At 36.7% G+C, this 22,279-nt stretch overlaps 1 protein-coding gene across 1 annotated transcript in view; it reads right to left on the bottom strand.

The window, feature by feature from the left end:
- Window positions 1-22,279, bottom strand: part of KLRD1 (killer cell lectin like receptor D1) — a 94,032-nt gene that overhangs the window by 37,394 nt on the left and 34,359 nt on the right. Inside the window, exon 3 of the mRNA XM_029205291.1 lies at window positions 14,031-14,177. Coding sequence (XP_029061124.1) covers window positions 14,031-14,177 — 147 coding nt within the window. The remainder of the gene's footprint in view (window positions 1-14,030; window positions 14,178-22,279) is intronic.

Here is a 22,279-nt window from a genome sequence, read left to right as displayed (position 1 = left end):
GGTGGTCACAAAGCACCGAGCTGATCTCCCTGTGCTATGCGGCTGCTTCCCACTAGCTATCTATTTTACGCTTGGTAGTGTATATATGTCCATGCCACTCTCTCGCTTTGTCACAGCTTACCCTTCCCCCTCCCCATATCCTCAAGTCCATTCTCTAGTAGGTCTGTGTCTTTATTCCCGTCTTGCCCCTAGATTCTTCATGACCATTTTTTCCCCTTAGATTCCATATATATGTGTTAGCATACGGTATTTGTTTTTCTCTTTCTGACTTACTTCACTCTGTAGGACAGACTCTAGGTCCATCCACCTCACTACAAATAACTCAATTTCGTTTCTTTTTATGGCTGAGTTATATTCCATTGTATATATGTGCCACATCTTCTTTATCCATTCATCTGTCGATGGACACTTAGGTTGCTTCAATGAGGATGACTATATTTAATCCTAGTGAATTATTTTGTTTTGGTTTTGGTTTTGGCCACGCAGCATGCAGGATCTTAGTTCCCCAACCAGGGATCAGTCATGTGCCCCTGCAGTGGAAGCACAGAGTATTAACCACTGGACCACCAGGGAAGTCCCTCTAGTGAAGTATTTTGGTATTTCACTGTTTTACTGATGCAGAAATCTATTAATACACCAGAAATTCTCTGTGCAATATCTTCTTTAAAGGGAAGATCACACAAGTATACCTAGCAATAGGAAATCATTTAAATTTCTCCCACCTCTGAATAATCTTGTCCTAGATCCTGACACCATTTAAAATTGAGTAGCTGGCCTCTTATTGGTCATTCATTTCCACTTATGAAAGTTTTCTAAGAATTAATTAGGATTGTTCTTTAACAGGTCTTGCTCTGGCCTTCTCTAAGAAGTAGAGATGATCACCTTGTAGCTCCAATCAAGTGAGAAATATTTGCCGTTGGTGAGAATCTGATTTTCAGTTCTTGTTCAACGTATTATTTTAATTTGACCTCTGACATGTTACCCAATATCTTAATTATATTATTGGTTTTGGATACTGCACTGTTGTTTTTACAAGTATGGTATCACTTTACTGTTACAATTTTAACTGACAGTTACAAATTCAATCATAGATATTGACCAGAGACATTACACAAGAAAGTGTTAATTTTCTTAACACTTAAGTTAAAAGTGCCAAGAGTACTGTTTCCCTCAAAAGAAATAAAAGGATAAGCAAACAACAAAACCACAGCGGCAATCAATTCTGCATCTGGTTTAGGAATAGCTTACTCAGACTCAAGTGAAAGAAATAAAACAATGTGAAATTTTGGGACATATCTAGATCTTTCTTAGCACTCGACTCTGCCTAATAGCTATTTTATAAAGTGAGATGTTTACAGAGAGAAAGAAGCATTCAAATAATAGTGATCTAACAGGTAACATATATTTTGGATAAAACATTGGCATTCTCTGATTGTTTAGGGTTGGGAGAGGTTTATAAAACCAGAGTGAAGAGAACGTACAATTTGTTTCAAAATTTCTCAATGTCGGCCCTTAACATACATCTCTTCTAACTGATAAGCCCCATCAGCTGAGAATTAAGCAAAGCGTAAAAGCTTCACGGAGGAGCTGCAAAGAACTTGCTCTTTGGCTGCAGCTGCGGCTTGTCTTCCCCCACGTAGCTGGAAACAGTGTTTCTGTGGCGAGCTGTTGGAGAGCCTCTGGGTTATCACTCAAATAACAAACCAAAGGTGACAAATTGGTCACTTTTAGAAATCTAAAGCACAAGTATTTTTTTTACTAAGTGTCATTAAAATGGCACTGAGCCTCTTTTTGGGCCTTTAGGCAAAAATATCTACATTGAAAATCTCCATAGTCAAAATCTGTTAATGAAAAAGGCATAGAGAAAAAGAGAGGGGAAGTAAAAGGATTCTCTAAGAATAGTAAGAATCAGTACCCAAACAGGAGATTATTCAACTCGGTAAAAACCTGTCAGTTTCAAGAACGTACCTTTTTTTCGTTTTTTTTTTTTTTTTTTGCTGTACGCGGGCCTCTCACCGCTGCGGCCTCTCCCGTTGCGGAGCACAGGCTCCGGACGCACAAGCTCAGCGGCCATGGCTCACGGGCCCAGCCGCTCCGCGGCATGTGGGATCCCAGGGCACGAACCCGCGTCCCCTGCATTGGCAGGCGGACTCTCAACCACTGCGCCACCAGGGAAACCCCTCAAGAACGTACCTTTTTACTTTTGGGCTAAGCACTCAAACAGTGATGAGTGTCAGTTTACACATTTCCAAGCTCCACTAGCCTGAAATGAAGCTGAGAAAAAAGATTCACATAAAGGATTATTGTTAAAATTTTATAATTCATTCTTTAATTCTTTAGTCGAGAGGTGGTCTATAATTTATTATATATAGTATATTTAATAACTATCTGTAAAATAGTAAAATTATTTTGGGGTTTATGCCAGTTTTGTGTTCGATATTTTGCATGATTTACCTTTATAATCTTCATTTACCCTATGTTATTAATAGCATTATTTCTTAAATTTCATAGTTGAAGCCACAGTTTTGTCAAAGAAATATGCTCCAAGTCAACTAGATAGCAATGGCTGAACTGAGTCTCACTAAGTTTTGTCAACCTGTAATAGATAAAAATGTGGAGAGTCACTTAGCATAATTGTAAGAGAATATATGTGATTTTGCTTCAACTATCCTGGTAATTTTGAGTCTTTATTTGGTTTTAGATACATAAATAGCCACCGATGCATTGGATATTATTACATAGTAATTACATATATTTGCACATTTATATACTATACATACTACATGCATAATTGACTATGAACTACCTGATTGTTCTTATGGAGGTAAAACCCAGATTTAGACAAATAATTAAACCAAGTCCTTACCATAATTTTGTACAACTTAAAGTCGTTTTTAAAGTCTTAGCAAGCTTTCAGTTATATGCTTTGTTTCCTAATTTCCGATTTCATGCCTTCTGTCTCCTAAGAAGCATAATTTAATTTTAAAAAATATCTGTCTGTATACACTAATATCTATTTGTGAATTTTATGATACTTTCATATATAAAATAATTCACTTGAAGAGGATATTGGCACCGAGCTGGGTGGTCGTTGTTAGAATTTATTTGGATTTGTTTGAAGTTAGATTTCATGGTGGAAATCTTACCTTTCCCTCCTTCTTCTATTTGTGTGTGCATGCGTGTTTATATGTGAGCATGTTTGTGGGTATGTATGTGGTAAGAGAGGTGAGAAATCTTTGACCAAAAAGATTAAGTGCAAAGATGGAAGTAATATTATAATTTGGCTGTAACACTTAAAGGATATTTGCTATTCGCTACATGTGAATATTATGTTTACAGTGTTCCAACAGGCACTAGGGGTAGAATGATACGAATATATATTACATCTTATTTTAAGATCTATGTCTACTGAAAAGGTTAGAAAATTATAGCACATTTTATCAACAACATCAGAGAGGTGTGTATAAGAATTTAGGTACTATAAGTCTGCTACATGACATAAAGTAGAACATATAACATGTCTTGGTTGAGAAAAACTTTCTTTGTTATTCTAAGGAATTTGATTGTATCCTGTTCCCTTAAGATAGTAGAGAATTTTTACATCATATATATGAAGTTTTGTAATTTACTTGTTTAATATGATTTTTTCCTGGTTATAGATTCCTTCAAGGGTTGAAAACTAGAAAAATAAAAGGAATAGAAATGGCCTGTGTTCTGTTTACAGGCATACCTCCTGTAATTTCACTTTGCTTTATTGCACTTCACAGATACTGTGGGGTTTTTTGTTTTTTTGGTTTTTTTACAAATTTAAGGTTTGTAACCAGCTTCAACATTCCCTTAAATCAAACCCTAGTCCAGAGTAAGGCCCTAACTCTCTCCAGTTCTACGAAGGCTGAGAGAGGGAGGAAGCTGCAGCAGAAAATTTGAAGCTAGTGGAGATTAATTTATGAGGCTTAAGGAAAGAAGCTGTCGCTATAACATACAAGTGCCAAGTTAAGCAACAAGTGCTGATGTAGAAGCTGAGGCAAGTTATCCAGAAGATCTAGCTAAGATAATTAATAAGGTGGCTACACTCAACAACAGATTTTCAATGTAGATGAAACAGCCTTATATTGGAAAAAGATGCCACCTAGGACTTTCATAGCTGGAGAGAAGTCAGTGCCTGGCTTCAAAACTTCAAAGGACAGGCTGACTCTCTTGTTAGGGGCTAATGCAGCTGGTGACTTGGAGTTGAAGCCAGTGCTAATTTATCATTCTGAAAATTCTAGGGCCCTTCAGAATTATGCTAAATCTGCTCTGCCTGTGCTCTATAAATGGGACAAAAAAAGCCTGGATGACAGCACATCTGTTTACAACATGGTTTACTGAATATTGTAAGCCCACTGTTGAGACAACTGCTCAGAAAAAAAGGTTCCTTTCAAAATATTCCTGATCACTGACAATTCACCTGAGTCACCCAAGAGTTCTGAAGAAGATGCACAACGAGATTAACGTTGTTTTCATGCCTGAAAACATAACACAACACAACATCCATTCTGCAGCCCAGGGTTCAAGGAGTAATTTTGACTTTCAAGTCTTATTGTTTAAGAAATATATTTCACGAGGCCTTGGCTGCCATAGACAGTGACTCCTCTGATGGAACTGAGCAAAGTAAATTAAAAACCTTCTGGAAAGGATTCACCATTCTAAATGGCATTAAGAACATTCATGACTAATGAGAAGAAATGAAAATATCAACATTAATAGGAGCTTGGAATAAAATGGTCCCCACCCTCGTGGATGATTTGGAGGGGTTCAAGACTTCAGTGGAGGAAGTAATGGCAGATGTGGTGGAAACAGCAAGAGAACTAGAATTAGAAATGGAGCCTGAAGATGTGACTGAATTGCTGCAATCTCCTGTTAAAACTTGAATGGATAAGGAGTTGCTTCTTATGGATGAGCAAAGAAAGTGGTTTCTTGAGATGAAATCTACTCCTGGTGAAGATGCAGTGAAGATTGTTGAGATGGCAACAAAGGATTTAGAATATTATAAAAACTTAGTTTATAAACCAGCTGCAAGTTTTGAGAAGACTGACTCCAATTTTGAAAGAAGTTCTACTGTGGGTAAGGTGCTATCAAATAGCATTGCATGCTGCAGAGAAATTGTTTGTAAAAGGAAGAATCAATTGATGTGGCAAACTTCACTGCTGTCTTAAGAAACTGCCACGGTGACCCCAACCTTCAGCAACCACGACTCTGATCAGTCAGCAGCTGTCAACATCGAGGCAAGACCCTCCAGCAGCTGAAAGATTATGACTCGTTGGAAGCTCAGATGATGGTTAGCAATTTTTAGCAATAAAGTATTTTTTAATTAAGGTATATACATTGTTGCTTTAGACATAATGCTATTGCACACTCAGTAGACTACAGTATAGTGTCAACATAACTTTCATATGCACTGGAAAACCAAAAAATTCATGTGAGTCACTTTATTTTGATATTTGCTTTATTGAGGTGGTCAGGACCTGCACTATCCCTGAGGTATGCCTCTACTTTCTCCCAGGTCCTTTAAATGTAGTTAATTCTCTTTCTGTTCCCAGTAATTTACATGAGAAGAAAGTGAATGTTGGGTGTTGCTATTCCACTATGGAAAACTATGAGAAATTGATGAAAATGTGGAGGCATCCAAGAAAAGTATCACATCCTTGCTCTTTACTTGGTCCTGCCTTTAAAATAATGGCTAAATGTTTTGAAACTACCATTACTTAATCTGAGTGATTTTCACACTTCCTCAACACTCTAGAGAGAACAGAATCATATTTTCTCTTGTATAAAAATCATAAGATTTTTATGGATACAAAGTAGGAACAGCTTTCATGAAAAAGTGAAACTGATATCTGAATGGGTTAAAAATCAACGTTGTAAAAATGAATCGCTATTTTAAAGATATTCTATTATTAAATGATTAAGAGTTTACCCAACTATTACATTAACAAGCATCAACATTTGCTTTGAAAATCTTTCAAGCCAAAAGTGGTTTCTTGATTTAAGAAATGATTGCTGAATGCCTACTAGGTGGTATTTTAATTCTATCACAGCAGTCTAACAATGACACCACTCACGTGTAGAAGAGCTTCTCAGACGGAGCAATATAAAACAAAGAAGGAGGATTTGAAAAGCTGTACAAGTATGAAGTATGATAAAATTTTGATTCAGACAGTGAAGCAAAGCCACACAGTGAAAGAGACAACTCAACAGACTTGAAAGAAAGTGAATAAGCAAGTCGTGTAGCTTGGCATCCACAGTTGAGGTGCTAACATTCATCTGGCTCCTTTACTAAAATAGACCTCAGAGTGTTACTAGGAAATGTATAATCCAAGCCTGGAAGTGCTTCCTTATTCTAATCTAGCTGCCCCAGAAAGAATGGCCAAACTTCAGTCAAGAGTCCTGAATTATTTTGTTTTCCTGAGAGAATGTCAAGTAAATTTTTAGTTTGTTTCTAAAGCAGATGAATCCACTTTTAATCAGAAATATCCAACATCTGTACTCTAACTTTTTGACAGAAAATATAATCAACAACTTTCTGATGCTTTACTAGTAACAGAATGTCCATTACAAAGAAAAAATAAATGATTGTGGAGGGGAATGTGGGCAACAATTAATATGTTTCTAAAATTTTGCCAATTTTTACTTTACATTAAGCTTAGCAGACAGACAAATATCCTCACAAGGCACAAAAATTAGTAGCCAGAGGATGGCAAGGTATTACTCCGGAGTACTGCCTACAAGAGTAATAAAGGACTGATTAGGTCAGCCTAACCGAACCTGAAATACAAAAAAGGGAAAAGTTACTCACATGTTAACACCTGCCTGCTTCCAGGGTTGGATATATTCACATACTTCCAGCAGAGGTCTGTCATGCCCCTCTGGAAATGCCAGACTATTTGTCCTTTGCCCTGATTGAAGAGCTCAGCAAGCACCTAGGATTCACTATTTTAGCACCAAAGAAAATTCCAGGAAATATAGGAGAGTGGCTGCACACGAATAAGAAGTGGACCAGGGTCCCATAATTTCAGAGCTGGAATACAGTGCAAACATAGACAAGCATGAGCAAAAGTATGGTTAAGAGTGGCCCTACTGGTGTGTATGAACACTAGATGCCATCTTGGAAATACAAAAGTGTTTCCAAATTAATGTCTATACAATTGTGTACAGCAGTCATCCGTCTCGGTGAGCTGTGCTTGGGAAATTTGCAGTGAGATGCAAGCAGTGTCTTTAGTGGCTGCCACTATTAAATTTATCTACATGCCAGCAGTGACAACAATGCAGTTAGTTCAGGTTACAACGACCAGCATAAGTGGAGTTACAGTGGCTCCTTTCTTATTAAAGACATAGGAGTCTTCAGTCAGGCACCAAGTAAAGTTCTGAAATAACCTTTCAGTGTCCCCTTGCTCTGTTTCCTTCCTGGAGGCATAACATGGTTTGAGAGGGACTAATCTGTCTTCTCGTGGACATGGTATTTGTTGGCTCTTCTGTTTCAGTAGTTGAGATTTTAAGCAAATTTACTGTGTTGGATTTCTATATTTCAGTAGATCCTCTACTCCATGATTCTGTAGTCCCAAGATATAATTTCCATGATTACCCTGTCATTGACCATCCTGTTCCACTGAATGCTAATCATTGTTCCCCCAAAATAAGATGCTTCCCACTTCCAAAGTGGATGCAAAAAATACTTGTTCCACTTCCAAAAGAGTAATTTCTGTCCCATGTTGGGCACTAATGGTCCAGTGATGAAATAAGACAAACACCACAAATGGCACATGATACAACTCAAAGGAACTCAGGGATAGTAGGATGCATGTGGTGCCCCAGACTCTGGTTATACAGTACAGAGACTTTGCTAGGCTCAACTGAAGCCACTGTAGCTAGTGCTACAGGAAAGGGATCCTGGTTTCATGTAGATTCATGGGAAAAATGCTAATGCGGAATCAGAAGACAAGACCTCCAAACACAGTTAAATAACTAACCAGTATGTGATCCAAAAAAGGTCAATTTTCCAGGTTTTAGTTGCAGCAGTTCTAGAGTGAAAGGATTAGATTTAAGTCAGTGATTTTCATAATTTTATCTTTTAGAGCAGAACTTTTATATAAATAAAATTTTAAGTAGAGATGTAAACAAATGAAATGCACAGACTCCAGAAGTATTATTACTGAGGCTAGGGGTACTTTCCCATTTAACTTCCTCCACACTTGCCTTTGAAGATCTAAGGCTGATTTTTTTTTAAAAAACGAAAGAGTTTATTTATATGATGAAACATCCATTCTAACATTCAAAATTTATGATTTTCAGTACTCACAATTTAGTAGATATGTTTGAGCTATCTTCTCATTTCCAGATTTTTTTTTTCCCTGAACCAAACCAATCTCGTGAAAAAGTCCTTTTTGGTTGAATTAAATCCTACAGAGAATCAGAATTCATAACACTATGGATATCAGGTTTGGAGTATGTTTTACTATCTTTGCATCTCCTGCACCTAACATTGAAGGGCAACAGCAGATGTTCAACTTCCGTTTTCACACTTACTGACACATGACTAAGTTGATAACTGATTGATGTATGTGGCAGGTTGTTACAATATGAACTTCCCCCAAAGAATATCATCTTATTGTATTCATGCCCTTGTGTTGTCCCCTTCCACTTTGAATCTGAACTGACCTGTTACTTGCTTTAAACAATAGAATGTGGTAGATATGATGTTTCTCAAGTTCCCTAACCAAGTTAAGAGGCCTTGAGGCTCTTTCTATCTTGTGAAGAACTAAGCCACCATGTAAAGCAGTCTGGACTATCATGCTAGAGAGGTCACATGGTAAGAGGGGCCATGGAAGATGAATGACCATGAAGGGAAAAAAGTCTGAGAATAAAGACCAAAGAGAGGCAAGCCTCAGGCTTGCAGCCATCCCAGCTGGTGGGCAGACATATGACTGGTGACATCATGGATACGTCTGTCCAAATAGCAGCCCCATGGATGACCCAGCCAACATCATATGGAACAGACACGAGAGTTATCTTGGCTGAGCCCTGCCCAAACAACCCACAGAAACATGGAAATAATAAAATCATTATTGCAGTAAGCCATTAAATTCTGAGACTATATGAGATAAGCATGTATGTTAAAAGGCTCTGGTCAAAGCAAAAAGCACTTATCTACTTCAAGTCTTTGCACTATCTTGCTCCACTGTTTTCTCTAAGTGTTGAATATTGTTTCATTGCTTCATATACATCATTTTTACTCATGTTATCTAAAGCATTTTGAGAAATCTAACAAATTTTATCTAGTCAGGAAAGTTTAGTTTTATGTCAACTTTAATTAAAATTTTAGTACATTCTCCAGTTCTGGTCAAATCAAAAATGAAAATATATTCAAAAAGTACCATTACTAACATATATTTAAACCTAGTCAAATGTTAAATTTAAAGCAGGAGAAGTCATTATTTGGAATTATGGAGAAGTCATTATTTGGAATCACTAACAGATCTAATCCATTAATCACATATTTTCTTTAACTTCTCTTCTTACCTAAATGTCTTCTTGATTGTTAATCTCCATCTTTTTTAGTCCTGCCTTTATGATTTCCCTTATGCTGTGTGATATTTCATCCTAATATGACCACTGTTGCATGCATATTTTCTTTTTTTTGTTTGCAATTTTATTTCATTCTATTTTCCTTTATTTTGTACAGATATAAATATTAAAGATATTTTAAAAATACAATCTAATAAATTTACTCTGAATTCTAATAGTAACTTCACACTTGTTTTAAATTATATTAAAACATTAACAATACATTAACAATAATGAAAAAGCATATATTAAGATTGCAGTTATGTTTAAAATATTAGCAACTTTCCAACAGTAAAATTTGACATCTAATTTTTTGAAATGGGAAAAATGCAAGGTGCATTTCTATTATTTTAGATTGTAATTTTTAGATTACAATCCTCTCCCTCCATTGTTTTCAAATTTTACTGAAATTAAAAAGTAATTGAAAGGCACAAGATAATCAATCAGGACGGCTTGCATGGTCAATATGTATATGTTTTTTATACAAGGAAAGAAATATCTTTTATGATAACATGTTAGTTCTGACTGGACCAACTGTAGTTTCAGATAAATGATTTTCCTTCCCATTTGACCTGTTGTGTCAGTTATAATTAGTGACTCCAAGCTATTTCTGTTTTCATTTTTCTCCTTAAATACATTAAATGTGCATTAATATTTGATGTTACTGACATTTCCTCTAAATGGATTTTAACTTTATTAAAACAAATGTTTATTTATAAAACCATAATGTTCATTATAAAAGTATAGATAATGCTTAAAAATATTAAAAAACTGAAACAAACTAGAACCAAAGCCATTCTGATAATCTCCTGAAGTAACACCTCAAATGGGGAATCATACTGTGTTTATTGTTGAGAATAGCTAGAGTTTGACAATATCCTATCAGTTTTCCATAACTTACAGAGTTGTAAAATAACTTGAAGACAGTGAAAGGCATATACATATTTTTAAAATAAATATATTATGTTAACAGATGTGTTTATTTTTGTCACTTTAAGATGTCAAATGCATATGTATGACAGCAGAAAGTTGAGTGATGTGTGCTCGTGAATTCCTCTGGTCTTATAAAATGCTTTGTATAATAGACATTTGCTAATTATCTACCTAGTAGTTTTCTCTGGGTAATAGAAATTAGTTACTCTGGCTAAAAGTTATAATTAATATGCATGGTTAAAACTCTACGAGAAACAGTGATGGGGAAATGTAACAGTGATGGGGAAAATTTTTAATTTTCCAAAGATGAAGAACAGGTTTTTCCTAAATTAGTGATGTTCAAATATATTAAGTCTCTGAACCTCAATACACTCATAAATTATCTCCTGTGGTGGTTACTTAAAGGAGTATTTCTAATCACTTCTGATATCAAAAGTTCATTGCCAATTTCTGTCTAAGGCATCACTATTAATGGTGATAAAAATTCACAGATGCTGGAAATCACACACTTCTGTAGAAAAGATGTTTCCCATTAGTGCAGAAAAATACCAATATGGACTCTATTTGCTAAAAGAACTATTGGAATGAATGTTTCTGAGATTTTGTGTGCTTATTGTACCATGTAACAGGAAGGGGAAAATGCTCTATTATTTGCATAATATTTTTTGCAAACTTTCCATGAGAAATATGTGTTGAGCCTAATTTTCTCAGTAATTTGCATTCATGCATGTATGTATTTATGTAACAAACTCCAACAAATACTTACTATGAGCCATGCCTCCTCTAAGTATTTTATAAATAATAATGTTTAATAACTGTACTGATCTCAGACATACCCTTCCAGTCCCCCAGTGGCTCTTTCATCTAATTTCAAAACTGCAGCCTATACTGCGTATACATCTTGGTCTCTCCCAGGTTTTTAATCATTTAAAAAAACTATTGAAGTTCATTATATGAATAAAACTGAGCATAAACAGTTATGGCAGTCCCAGGACCTAAAAAACAACAAACACACAAAATGACAAAGTATGTTCAAATTAAGAAATTGCTATAACCTCCTCTGTGTGACAAATTAAATTTCTATTAATCTAGTTCCAAGAGTGCAGAAAAAGTGGATAAGGGAGGAAAATTCATGTGCATATTATTGAACTCTGACTCTAAAATAGTGTCTGTCTTGTCAGGACTGCCAGAAAAAGTAGCATGAGAACAAAGGTTTTACCTGTCTTGTTTACTTCTGTATCTACAGCTCTTAGAACAACACCTTGTCTGATTTGTAAAATAATTACCTGTTTCATGAATGAATGTCTGAATATATAAATGGAATCAGGCAATAAGTAGATTTATTAAAAATTGAATGTCTCTTAACAACTAACTGAGGTGAGAATCAACACACCTGCCTCAGTAGCATGAAAATTGTGGCATCAGTGGGATAATCTAATGAGAACAAGGCACACGGAGAATCTAGAAAAATAGCAGCACAGAGTTAAATGAGATGACAATACAAACACAGACTGTTTTGCATTCAAAACCAGTTTCTAATTGATCCTCATCAGATGATTCTCTGCCCTTTTTCAACCTGCTAAAGACGAGACGTCAAAAGTCAGTGGCTTCCAGCGTCTGATTCTGTTTCTTGTTAGATTTGTAAACTTGAGTAGGTTACAGAACCCCTTTAATATTCATTTCCATCATCTGAAAAGGTGAAACGCAGTTAAATAATGTATTAGAAATGACGTGTCGATTCTGAAATGGCCCTGCCCCCTTGGTCAGACCTCAAGCATCATCTCAACGTGCTCTATGTGTATAGAGGTGTACTGTACAGTACAGAATATTTCCAACCGCAGATTTGCTGATTCTCGAAGTAACACAACACCTACACTAGCCTCGATATGACCATACAATCTTTGGGATGAGGTGAGTGGATTTTGGGCAGAGGAGATAGCATGTCTGTTAAAAAGAACAAACAAAGGCAAGAAGCTACTACCAAAAACATAATGGGAATTGAAGCAGTTCACCTGGTCAAGGAACAGAAGATAAAGCTTAAGGAGGAGAAGGAACCAAAAGTGAGGTTTACAAGCGTGGATGTGGTGATCATTATCACTAACTGCATGGTTATCATTCAGACAAACATGATCACAGGAAATGGCACTAAATTCAGAATCATAACAGCATCTACCCACTATGAGAGGAGGAGGGAAGAGGAAAGAGGCAAACACAAAGAAAAATAACACAATGGTCATAAAGCATCAATGAGACTATAAATACTAGAGTTGTATTTTACATGATGTCTTTTTTTTAACCTGAATTTTCTTCTGATAGAGTGCTTAGAGGTGGATATTTTGTAGATGGAAATAATGAGTAAGTGAGGACACAAAAGACAACCCCTAAGCTGCGATGGGGAAAGGTGTTAAATAATACCATGCAAGCATTATTGGGGGTCGTGCTTATATACAATCTTGCAAAAGGAACTGTTTCTCCCTAAGTTCCTCCCTGAACCAGTGCCATGACAGAACAGTGGTTGAAACAGAAAGTCTTCAAGACAGCCAATTCACATGAGAGGAAAAGAAAGCAGGAATGTAGCAAAAATAGTTCCAGAAAAAAAGGGGAATCAGACAGTCATGATTTTAGTGAGTGTTTTAAAAGAAGCAAGCTATTCTTAGCAATCAGTAGCAAGACTGTACTGTACTTAAATATCAATTTTAGCAGGAACACGATCTAAAGTAAAAACTTACTTTACAAATAATAGAAGGTGTTTTTAAAAATAAGGCAATGCTCTTCTAATGCAGGTGAACATGAGAGATTGCTAGTACGGTTAAGCAGGTGACACCAATAGAGCCGAGAGAGAGGGAGAGAGAGAGGAGAGAGGAATCGAGAAATCAAGAAATCAAGCAGAATACATCAGAGATTGTTCTTTTATAAAGTGTTTTCTCGCCATTTCTTTAAAGAGTTAGAACAGAAAATTAAATGGTGTGTAAGACACAAATATAGTCCCTAATTTTGTATCCAAAATCCTTGGGAAAAATATATTTTACGAGTCACAATTCTGTACTTTAAAATATAATATGTGCATATACATACGTAAATTAACAGTACCAATGGAATTTGGTGGTTCACCCTATAACCAAGCACATCAATATTTCCTCAGCAAAATGCATAAAACAAAAGCCATAATTAGCTTCATTCAGGTTTTGGAACCAAACTTCTAAAAATATTTTGCTTTATAGATACTTTGGTTTTCAGCATTGTGGGTAAGTGGATAACTGATTAGCAATGTGTATCTCCCATGTCAGTATAGGGATTAAATTATATTCAGTTCTTTCTTCAAAAACCTTTTTTCTAAACTCCCTTCCCTTCTTACTGAACCTTTCTACACATGGTTCCATATTGATAATTTATTGGACTGATCCTACCCACATGTTACAGTAAAGAAGCTGACATATAGATTAGACAAGATAGGTTCAATGAATCTCTTCACAAAATACTGTGTTAGCAAGTCATACTTGCAATCGGGTATGAGAGGTATCTCTCCCAAAATACTGTGCTTCTGTGTCCTTGGGGGACCTGGTTTCTTCCACCCTGTGTCCGTCACTATCCTTTTCGTCCTCCTCGACCTTCCCCTGCTCTGCTCCTGTCTCAGGTGCTGATTCCTGCAAAATACATTTCACAGTTTCCAGGACCAACCAGTTTCCAGTCAGGTTCAGTCAATGGGAGCAACTTGCTTGACATTTGGAAGGTGAGAAGTGGGGAGAAGGCTGGTGTTTTTGCTTTTCTCTACTTGCTTCAGGCTGCATCTCCTGCCATGGCTACACAAGCCATGTGGGTTTAACTTCTGCCAATCAGCAACAGCTGCCCCTTCCCAGCTCCCAGCACACACCATCCACTGTGGTCCCCATTCTCGCCAAGTGGTTTCGGGGAACCCACCTGCTCCCTCAGCTCCCCCAGCCCTAGGAATGGTCCCAGCTTTCTGTTTTTCTCATCTCTGGGCTGTCTCCTTTCTCCTGTTTGTCTTTTCAGCTCTACAACTGCTTTGTAAATATTTCTCTGTATTAAATTCCCTCCATTTAATGACCTGGCATGGGCTTTGTTTATCTGCCTGGACCCTCACCAGTGTTGCAAGGCATGCAATGTGTTCCCAGTGACACTTTCAGTACTCTGTCACCAGAGGCTATGATTCTAACATCTTTCTTCATAACACCCCTTCCACATCCATTTCCATGCTTCTTTGCTGCATTCTGTGCCCCTGGAATTAGGTGGTGGACATTGGGGGCACTCTGGACTTGGGGTTTGCTTTCTGCTTTTGATTTGTTTTCGGTTTTATGTTTATCTTAGTTTAGTTTTCAGTGATTGTTTTCATTTGTGGGTTTGTTTATTGATTTGGTTGCTCTATTCCTTTTTTTTCCCTCTTTTTGTGAGTGTGTGTTTCTTTGTGTGATTTTGTCTGTTTAATTTTGCTTTTACCGTCTGTTTTGGGGTTCTGTCTGATCCTTTTTTTTTCCCTTCCTTTTCTTCTGAGCCATGATGTAGGCAGGGTCTTGGTGCTCCAGATGGGTGGCAAGCCTGAGCCTCCGAGGTAGGAGAGCTGAGTCCAGGACGATGGACCACCAGAGAGCTCCTGGCCCCATGTAATATTAAATGGTGAGAGCTCTCCAGAGATCTCCAACTCAACACTAAGACTCAGCTCCACCTAATGGCCAGCAACCTCCAGTGCTAGACACCCCATGCCAGACAACTAGCAAGACAGGAACACAACCTCACCCATTATCAGAGAGGCTGCCTAAAGTCATACTAAGTTCACAGACACCCTAAAACACACCACCAGACGTGGCCTGCCCACAAGAGGGACAAGATCCAGCCCCACACACCAGAACACAGGCACTAGTCCCCTCCACCAAGAAGCCTACACAAGCCACTGAACAAACCTCACCCACTGGGGGCAAACACCAAAAACAACAGGAACTACAAACCTGCAGACTGCAAAAAGGAGACCCAAAGCAAGTAAGTTATACAAAATGAGAAGACAGAGAAATATGCAGCAGATAAAGGAGCAAGGTAAAAACCCACCAGACCAAACAAATGAAGAGGAAATAGGCAGTCTACCTGAAAAAGAATTCAGAGTAATGATAGTAAACATGATCCAAAATCTTGGAAACAGAATGGAGAAAATACAAGAAATGTTTAACAAGGATCTAGAACTATGGAGCAAACAAACAATGATGAACAGCACAATAAATGAAATTAAAAATTCTTTAGAAGGAATCAATAGCAGAATAACTGAGGCAGAAGAATGGATAAGTGACCTGGAAGATAAAATAGAGGAAAAAACTACTGCAAAAAAGAATAAAGAAAAGAGAATGAAAAGAACTGAGGACAGTCTCAGAGACCTCTGAGAAAACATTAAATGCACCAACATTCGAATTATAGGGGTCCCAGAAGAAGAGAGAAACGGTCTGAGAAAATATTTGAAGAGATTATAGTTGAAAACTTCCCTAACATGGGAAAGGAAACAGTCAGTCAAGTCCAGGTAGTGCAGAGAGTCCCATACAAGGAGAAACATGCCACGACACATATTAATCAAACTATAAAAAATTAAACACAAAAGAAAAAATATTAAAAGCAGCAAGGGAAAAGCAACAAATGGCATACGAGGGAATCCCCATAAGGTTAACAGCTGATCTTTCAGCAGAAACTCTGCAAGCCAGAAGGGAGTGGCAGGACATATTTAACATGGTGAAAGGGAAAAACCAACAACCAAGATTACTCTACCCAGCAAGGATCTCATTCAGATTTGACAGAGAAATTAAAACCTTTACAGACAAGCAAAAGTTAAGAGAATTCAGCATCACTGAACCAGCTTTACAACAAATGCTGAAGGAACTTCTCTAGGCAGGAAACACCAGAGAAGAAAAGGATCTAAAAATACAAACACAAAACAATCAAGAAAATGGTAACAGGAACATACATATCGATAATTACCTTAAATGAAAATGGATTAAATGCTCAAAGCAAAAGACACAGACTGGCTGAATGGATATGAAAACTAGACCCTTATATATGCTGTCTACAAGAGATGCACTTCAGACCCAGGGACACATACAGACTGAAAGTGAGGGGTTGGAAAAAATATTCCATGCAAATGGAAATCAAAAGAAAGCTGGAGTAGCAATACTCATATCAGACAAAATAGACTTTAAAATAAAGACTATTACAAGAGACAAAGAAAGACACTATGTAATGATCAAAGGATCAATCCAAGAAGAAGATATAACAATTGTAAATATTTATGCCCCCAACATAGGAGCACCTCAATACATAAGGCAAATGCTAACAGCCATAAAAGGGGAAATCGACAGTAACACAATCATAGTAGGGGACTTTAGCACCCCACTTTCACCAATGGACAGATCATCCAAAATGAAAATAAATAAGGAAACACAGGCTTTAAATGACACATTAGACCAGAAGGATTTAATTGATATTTTTAGGACATTCTATCCAAATACGACAGAATACAGTTTCTTCTCAAGTACACATGGAACATTCTCCAGGATAGATCATATCCTGGGTCACAAATGAAGCCTTGGTAAATTTAAGAAAACTGAAATCATATCAAGTATCTTTTCCGACCACAAGGCTATAGATTAGATAACAATTACAGGAAAAAATCTGTAAAAAATACAAACACATGGAGGCTAAACAATATGCTACTACATAACCAAGAGATCACTGAATAAATCAAAGAGGAGATCAAAAAATACCTAGAAACAAATGACAGTGAAAACATGACGACCCAAAACCTATGGGATGCAGCAAAAGCAGTTCTAAGAGGGAAGTTTATACCAATACAATCCTACCTCAAGAAACATCTCAAATAAACAACCTAACCTTACACCTAAAGCAATTAGAGAAAGAAGAACAAAAGAAATCCCAAAGTTAACGGAAGGAAAGAAATCATAAAGACCAGATCAGAAATAAATGAAAAAGGAAACAATAGCAAAGATCAATAAACCTAAAAGCTGGTTCTTTGAGAAGATATACAAAATTGATAAACCATTAGCCAGACTCATCAAGAAAAGAAGGCAGAAGACTTAAATCATCAGAATTAGAAAGGAAAAAGGAGAAGTAACAACTGACACTACAGAAATACAAAGGATCATGAGAGATTACTACAAGCAACTATATGCCAATAAAATGGGTCACCTGGAAGAAATGGACTAATTCTTAGAAAAGCACAACCTTCCGAGACTGAACCAGGAGGAAACAGAAAATATAAAGAGACTAATCACCAGCACTGAAATTGAAACTGTGATTAAAAATCTTCCAACAAACAAAAGCCCAAGACTAGATGGCTTCACAGGCGAATTCTATCAAACATTTAGAGAAGAGCTAACACCTATCCTTCTCAAACTTCTAAAATATAGCAGAGGGAGAAACACTCCCAAACTCATTCTACGAGGCCACCATCACCCTGATACAAACACCAGACAAACATGTCACATAAAAAGAAAACTACAGGCCAATACGAATGATGAAAATAGATGCAAAAAACCTCAACAAAATACTAGCAGACAGAATCCAACAGCACGTTAAAAGGATCATACAACATGATCAAGTGGGGTTTATCCCAGGAATGCAAGGATTCTTCAATATCTTTCTTCAAAGCTTTCTTCAAAGCTTTCAACAAAATACATTACCCATTTATGATAAAAACTCTCCAGAAAGTGGGCATAGAGGGAACCTACTTCAACATAATAAAGGCCATATATGACAAACCCACAGCCAACATCGTTCTCAATGGTGAAAAACTGAAACCTCTAAGATCAGGGACAGGACAAGGGTGCCCACTCTAACCACTATTATTCAACATAATTTTGGAAGTTTTAGCCAGAGTAATCAGAGAAGAAAAAGAAAGAAAAAGAATCCAAATCAGAAAAGAAGAAGTAAAACTGTCACTGTTTGCAGATTACATGATACTATACACAGAGAATCCCAAAGATGCTACCAGAAAACTACTAGAGCTAATCAGTGAATTTGGTAAAGTAGCAGGATACAAAGTTAACGCACAGAAGTCTCTTGCATTCTTATTCACTAACAATGGAGAATCTGAAAGAGAAGTTAAGGAAGCACTCCCATTTATTACTGCAACAAAAAGAATAAAATACCTAGGAATAAACCTACCTAAGGAGAAAAAAAGACCTCTATGCAGAAAACTATAAGACACTGATGAAAGAAATCAAAGAGTATACAAACAGATGGGGAGATATACCACGTTCTTGGAGTCGAAGAATCAACATTATGAAAATGACTATACCACCCAAAGCAATCACAGATTGAATGCAATTCCTATCAAACTACCAATGGCATTTTTCACAGAACTAGAAAAAAAATTTTACAATTTGTATGGAAACACAATAGACCCTGAATAGCCAAAGCAATCTTGAGAAAGAAAAACGGAGCTGGAGGAATCAGGCTCTCTGACTTCTAACTATACTACAAAACTACAGTAATCAAGACAGTATGGTACTGGCACAAAAACAGAAATATAGATCAATGGTACAGGTTAGAAAGCCCAGAGGTAAACCCATGCACATATAGCCACCTAATTTACAGCAAAGGAGGCAAGAACATAGAATGGAGAAAAGACAGCCTCTTCAATAAGTGGAGCTGGGAAATCTGGACAGCTACATGTAAAAGAATGAAATTAGAATACTCCCTAACCCCATACACAAAAATAAACTCAAAATGCATTAAAGACCTAAATGTAAGGCCAGACACTATAAAACTCTTAGAGGAAAACATAGGCAGAATACTCTATTATATAAATCACAGCAATATCCTTTTTGATCCACCTCCTAGAGTAATGGAAATAAAAACAAAGATAAACAAATGGGACCTAACGAAACTTAAAGGCTTTGCACAGCAAAGGAAATGATAAATAAGACAAAAAGACAACCCTCAGAATGGGAGAAAATATTTGCAAATGAAACAACTGACAAAGGATTAATCTCCAAAATTTACAACCAATGCATGCAGCTCAGTATCAAAAAAACAAACAGCCCAATCCAAAAATGGACAGAAGACCTAAATAGACATTTCTCCAAAGAAGATATGCAGAGTGCCCACAAACACGTGAATGAATGCTCAACAGCACTAATCATTAGAGAAATGCAAATCAAAACCACAATGAGGTATCAACACACACCGGTCAGAATGGCCATCATCAAAAAATCTACAAACCAAAAATGCTGGAGAGTGTGTGGAAAAATGGACCCTCTTGCACTGTTAGTGTGAATGTAAATTGATAGAGCCACTATGGATAACAGTATGGAGGTTCCTTAAAAAACCAAAAATAGAACTACCATATGACCCAGCAACCCCACTACTGTGCATATCCCCTGAGAAAACCAAATTCAAAAGGGACCTGCACCACAATGTTCATTGCAGCTCTATTTACAGTAGCCAGGACATGGAAGCAACCTAAGTGTCCATCAGCAGATGAATGGATAAAGGAGATGTGGCACATATACACAGTGGAATATTACTCAGCCATAAAAAGAAATGAAATTGAGTTATTTGTACTGAGGTGGATGGACCTATAGTCTGTCATACAGAGTAAAGTAAGTCAGAAAGAGAAAAACAAATACCATATGCTAACACATATGTATGGAATTTTTAAAAAGGTTCTGATGAACCTAGGGACAGGACAGGAATAATGACACAGACGTAGAGAATGCACTTGAGGACACGGAGGGGTGTTAGGGTAAGCTGGGATGAAGTGAGAGAGTAGCATTGACATGTATACACTACCAAATATAAAAGAGATAGCTAGTGGGAAGCAGCTGCGTAGCACAAGGAGATGAGCTTGGTGCTTTGTGACCACCTAGAGGGGTGGGATAGGGAGGGTGGGAGAGAGACACAAGAGGGAGGGGTATGGGGATGTATGTATACATATAGCTTATTCACTTTATTATACAGCAGAAACTAACACAACATTGTTAAGCAATTATTCTCCAATAAAGATGTAAAAAATAAAAAAATAAAAGTGACTATGTAATTAGGAAGTCAAATAATGACATCTGTTTATTTATTTCTTTTCCCCTTCCGCCCTCCATTCCTTAACTCAATGAACATATTTTAGAGTTCTCAATGTGCCATACAAGTTTGAGAATCAGTAGTGGAAATCCAGAAAAATGTATCTCAGTCTCAAGGGGTCCATTAATTTGAGACAGAAGATCAGAAGCAAATCCATCTTTGGAACATTAAATATCTTAAAAATTTATGAGGATAACGTTTATCCTTTCTATTAACTTTCTTCATTCCACTGAATTTCTTTTTGAATGTCATTAAGGCACTAATCTCTTAACTTTTATTTTCTCCTTATTCATCACCACTGACATGACTTAGTCACATAAACTTAGACCTTATAGTGAGTCTCATGTATGATTGCATTGTCACTAGCTGCTCATTTTCCAGTGTGTATACCTAATTAACTTGCACTCAGCTGAATTAAATTCCATCTTCTCTCTTTCTGCGTTCAGGTTGCATATATCTGATGTAGCGATTCAAAGTGCCTGGTGCTAATTTGCATCAGGATCTCAAATCTCACTACGATTCTTAGTGGCCTTTAACAAATTTATTTTACTTATTCTTTGTATTTTTTAAAGTATAATTGATTTACAATGTTATATTAGTTTTAGGTGTACAGCATAGTGATTCAGTGTTTTTACCGATTATACTCCTTTGAAAGTTATTATAAGATAATGACTATACAATATATCCTTATGCTATACAATGTATCCTTGTTGTTTATCTATTTTATACAGAGTAGTTTGTGTCTCTTAATCCCATACATCTAATTTCCCCTTCTTCCTTGCCTCTTCCCTTTGGTAACCACTAGTTTGTTTTTTATATCTGTGAGTCTGTTTCTGTATTGCATATATGTTCATTTGTATTATTTTTTAGATTACACATATAAGTAATATAATACAGTATATTACTCTGACTTCTCTAAGCATATTCTCTATGTCCATCCACATTGCTGTAAATGACAGAATTTCATTCTTTTATACAACTCAATATCAAAAAAAAAACGCAGTCAAAAAATAAGCAGAAGACCTAAATAGACACTTCTCCAAAGAAGACATACAGATGTCTAACAGGCCGATGAAAAGATGCTCAACATCACTAATTATTAGAGAAATGAAAATTAAAACAACAATGAGATACCACCTCACATCTGTCAGAATGGCCATCATCAAGTCTACAAATAACAAATGTTGGAGAGGATGTGGAGAAAAGAGAACGCTTGTACACTGTTGGTGGGAAAGTAAATTGGTGCAACCACTGTGGAAAACAATATGGAGGTTCCTCAGAAAACTAAAAATAGAACTACTATATGGTGCAGCAATTCCACTCCTGGGTATATATGTGGAAAAAAACAAAACACTAATTTGGAAAGATACATACACCCCAATGTTCATAGCAGCACTACTTACAAGAGCCAAGACATGGAAGCAACCTATGTGTCCATCAACAGATGAGTGGATAAAGAAGTGTATATATATATCAAACTCTAGATCAAGAATTATAATTATGTCTACTATGTGGGAAAATATTCATGCTCCTAACTGGTTTCTCAGTAGCTACAATCTTTTTGGTTGTTTTTTATTTTTTTTGGCTGCATGGTGTGGCATGTGGAATCTTAGTTCCCCAGTGAGGGATGGAACCTGTGCCCTCTGCATTGGGAGCGCAG

This window comes from Monodon monoceros, unplaced genomic scaffold (assembly GCF_005190385.1).
Source record: "Monodon monoceros isolate NGI ecotype Baffin Bay Population unplaced genomic scaffold, NGI_Narwhal_1 Super_Scaffold_6, whole genome shotgun sequence".
Classification (NCBI taxonomy): domain Eukaryota; kingdom Metazoa; phylum Chordata; class Mammalia; order Artiodactyla; family Monodontidae; genus Monodon; species Monodon monoceros.
The sequence above is the reverse complement of the archived record's forward strand: the minus strand, read 5'-3'. Positions and strand labels throughout refer to the sequence as shown.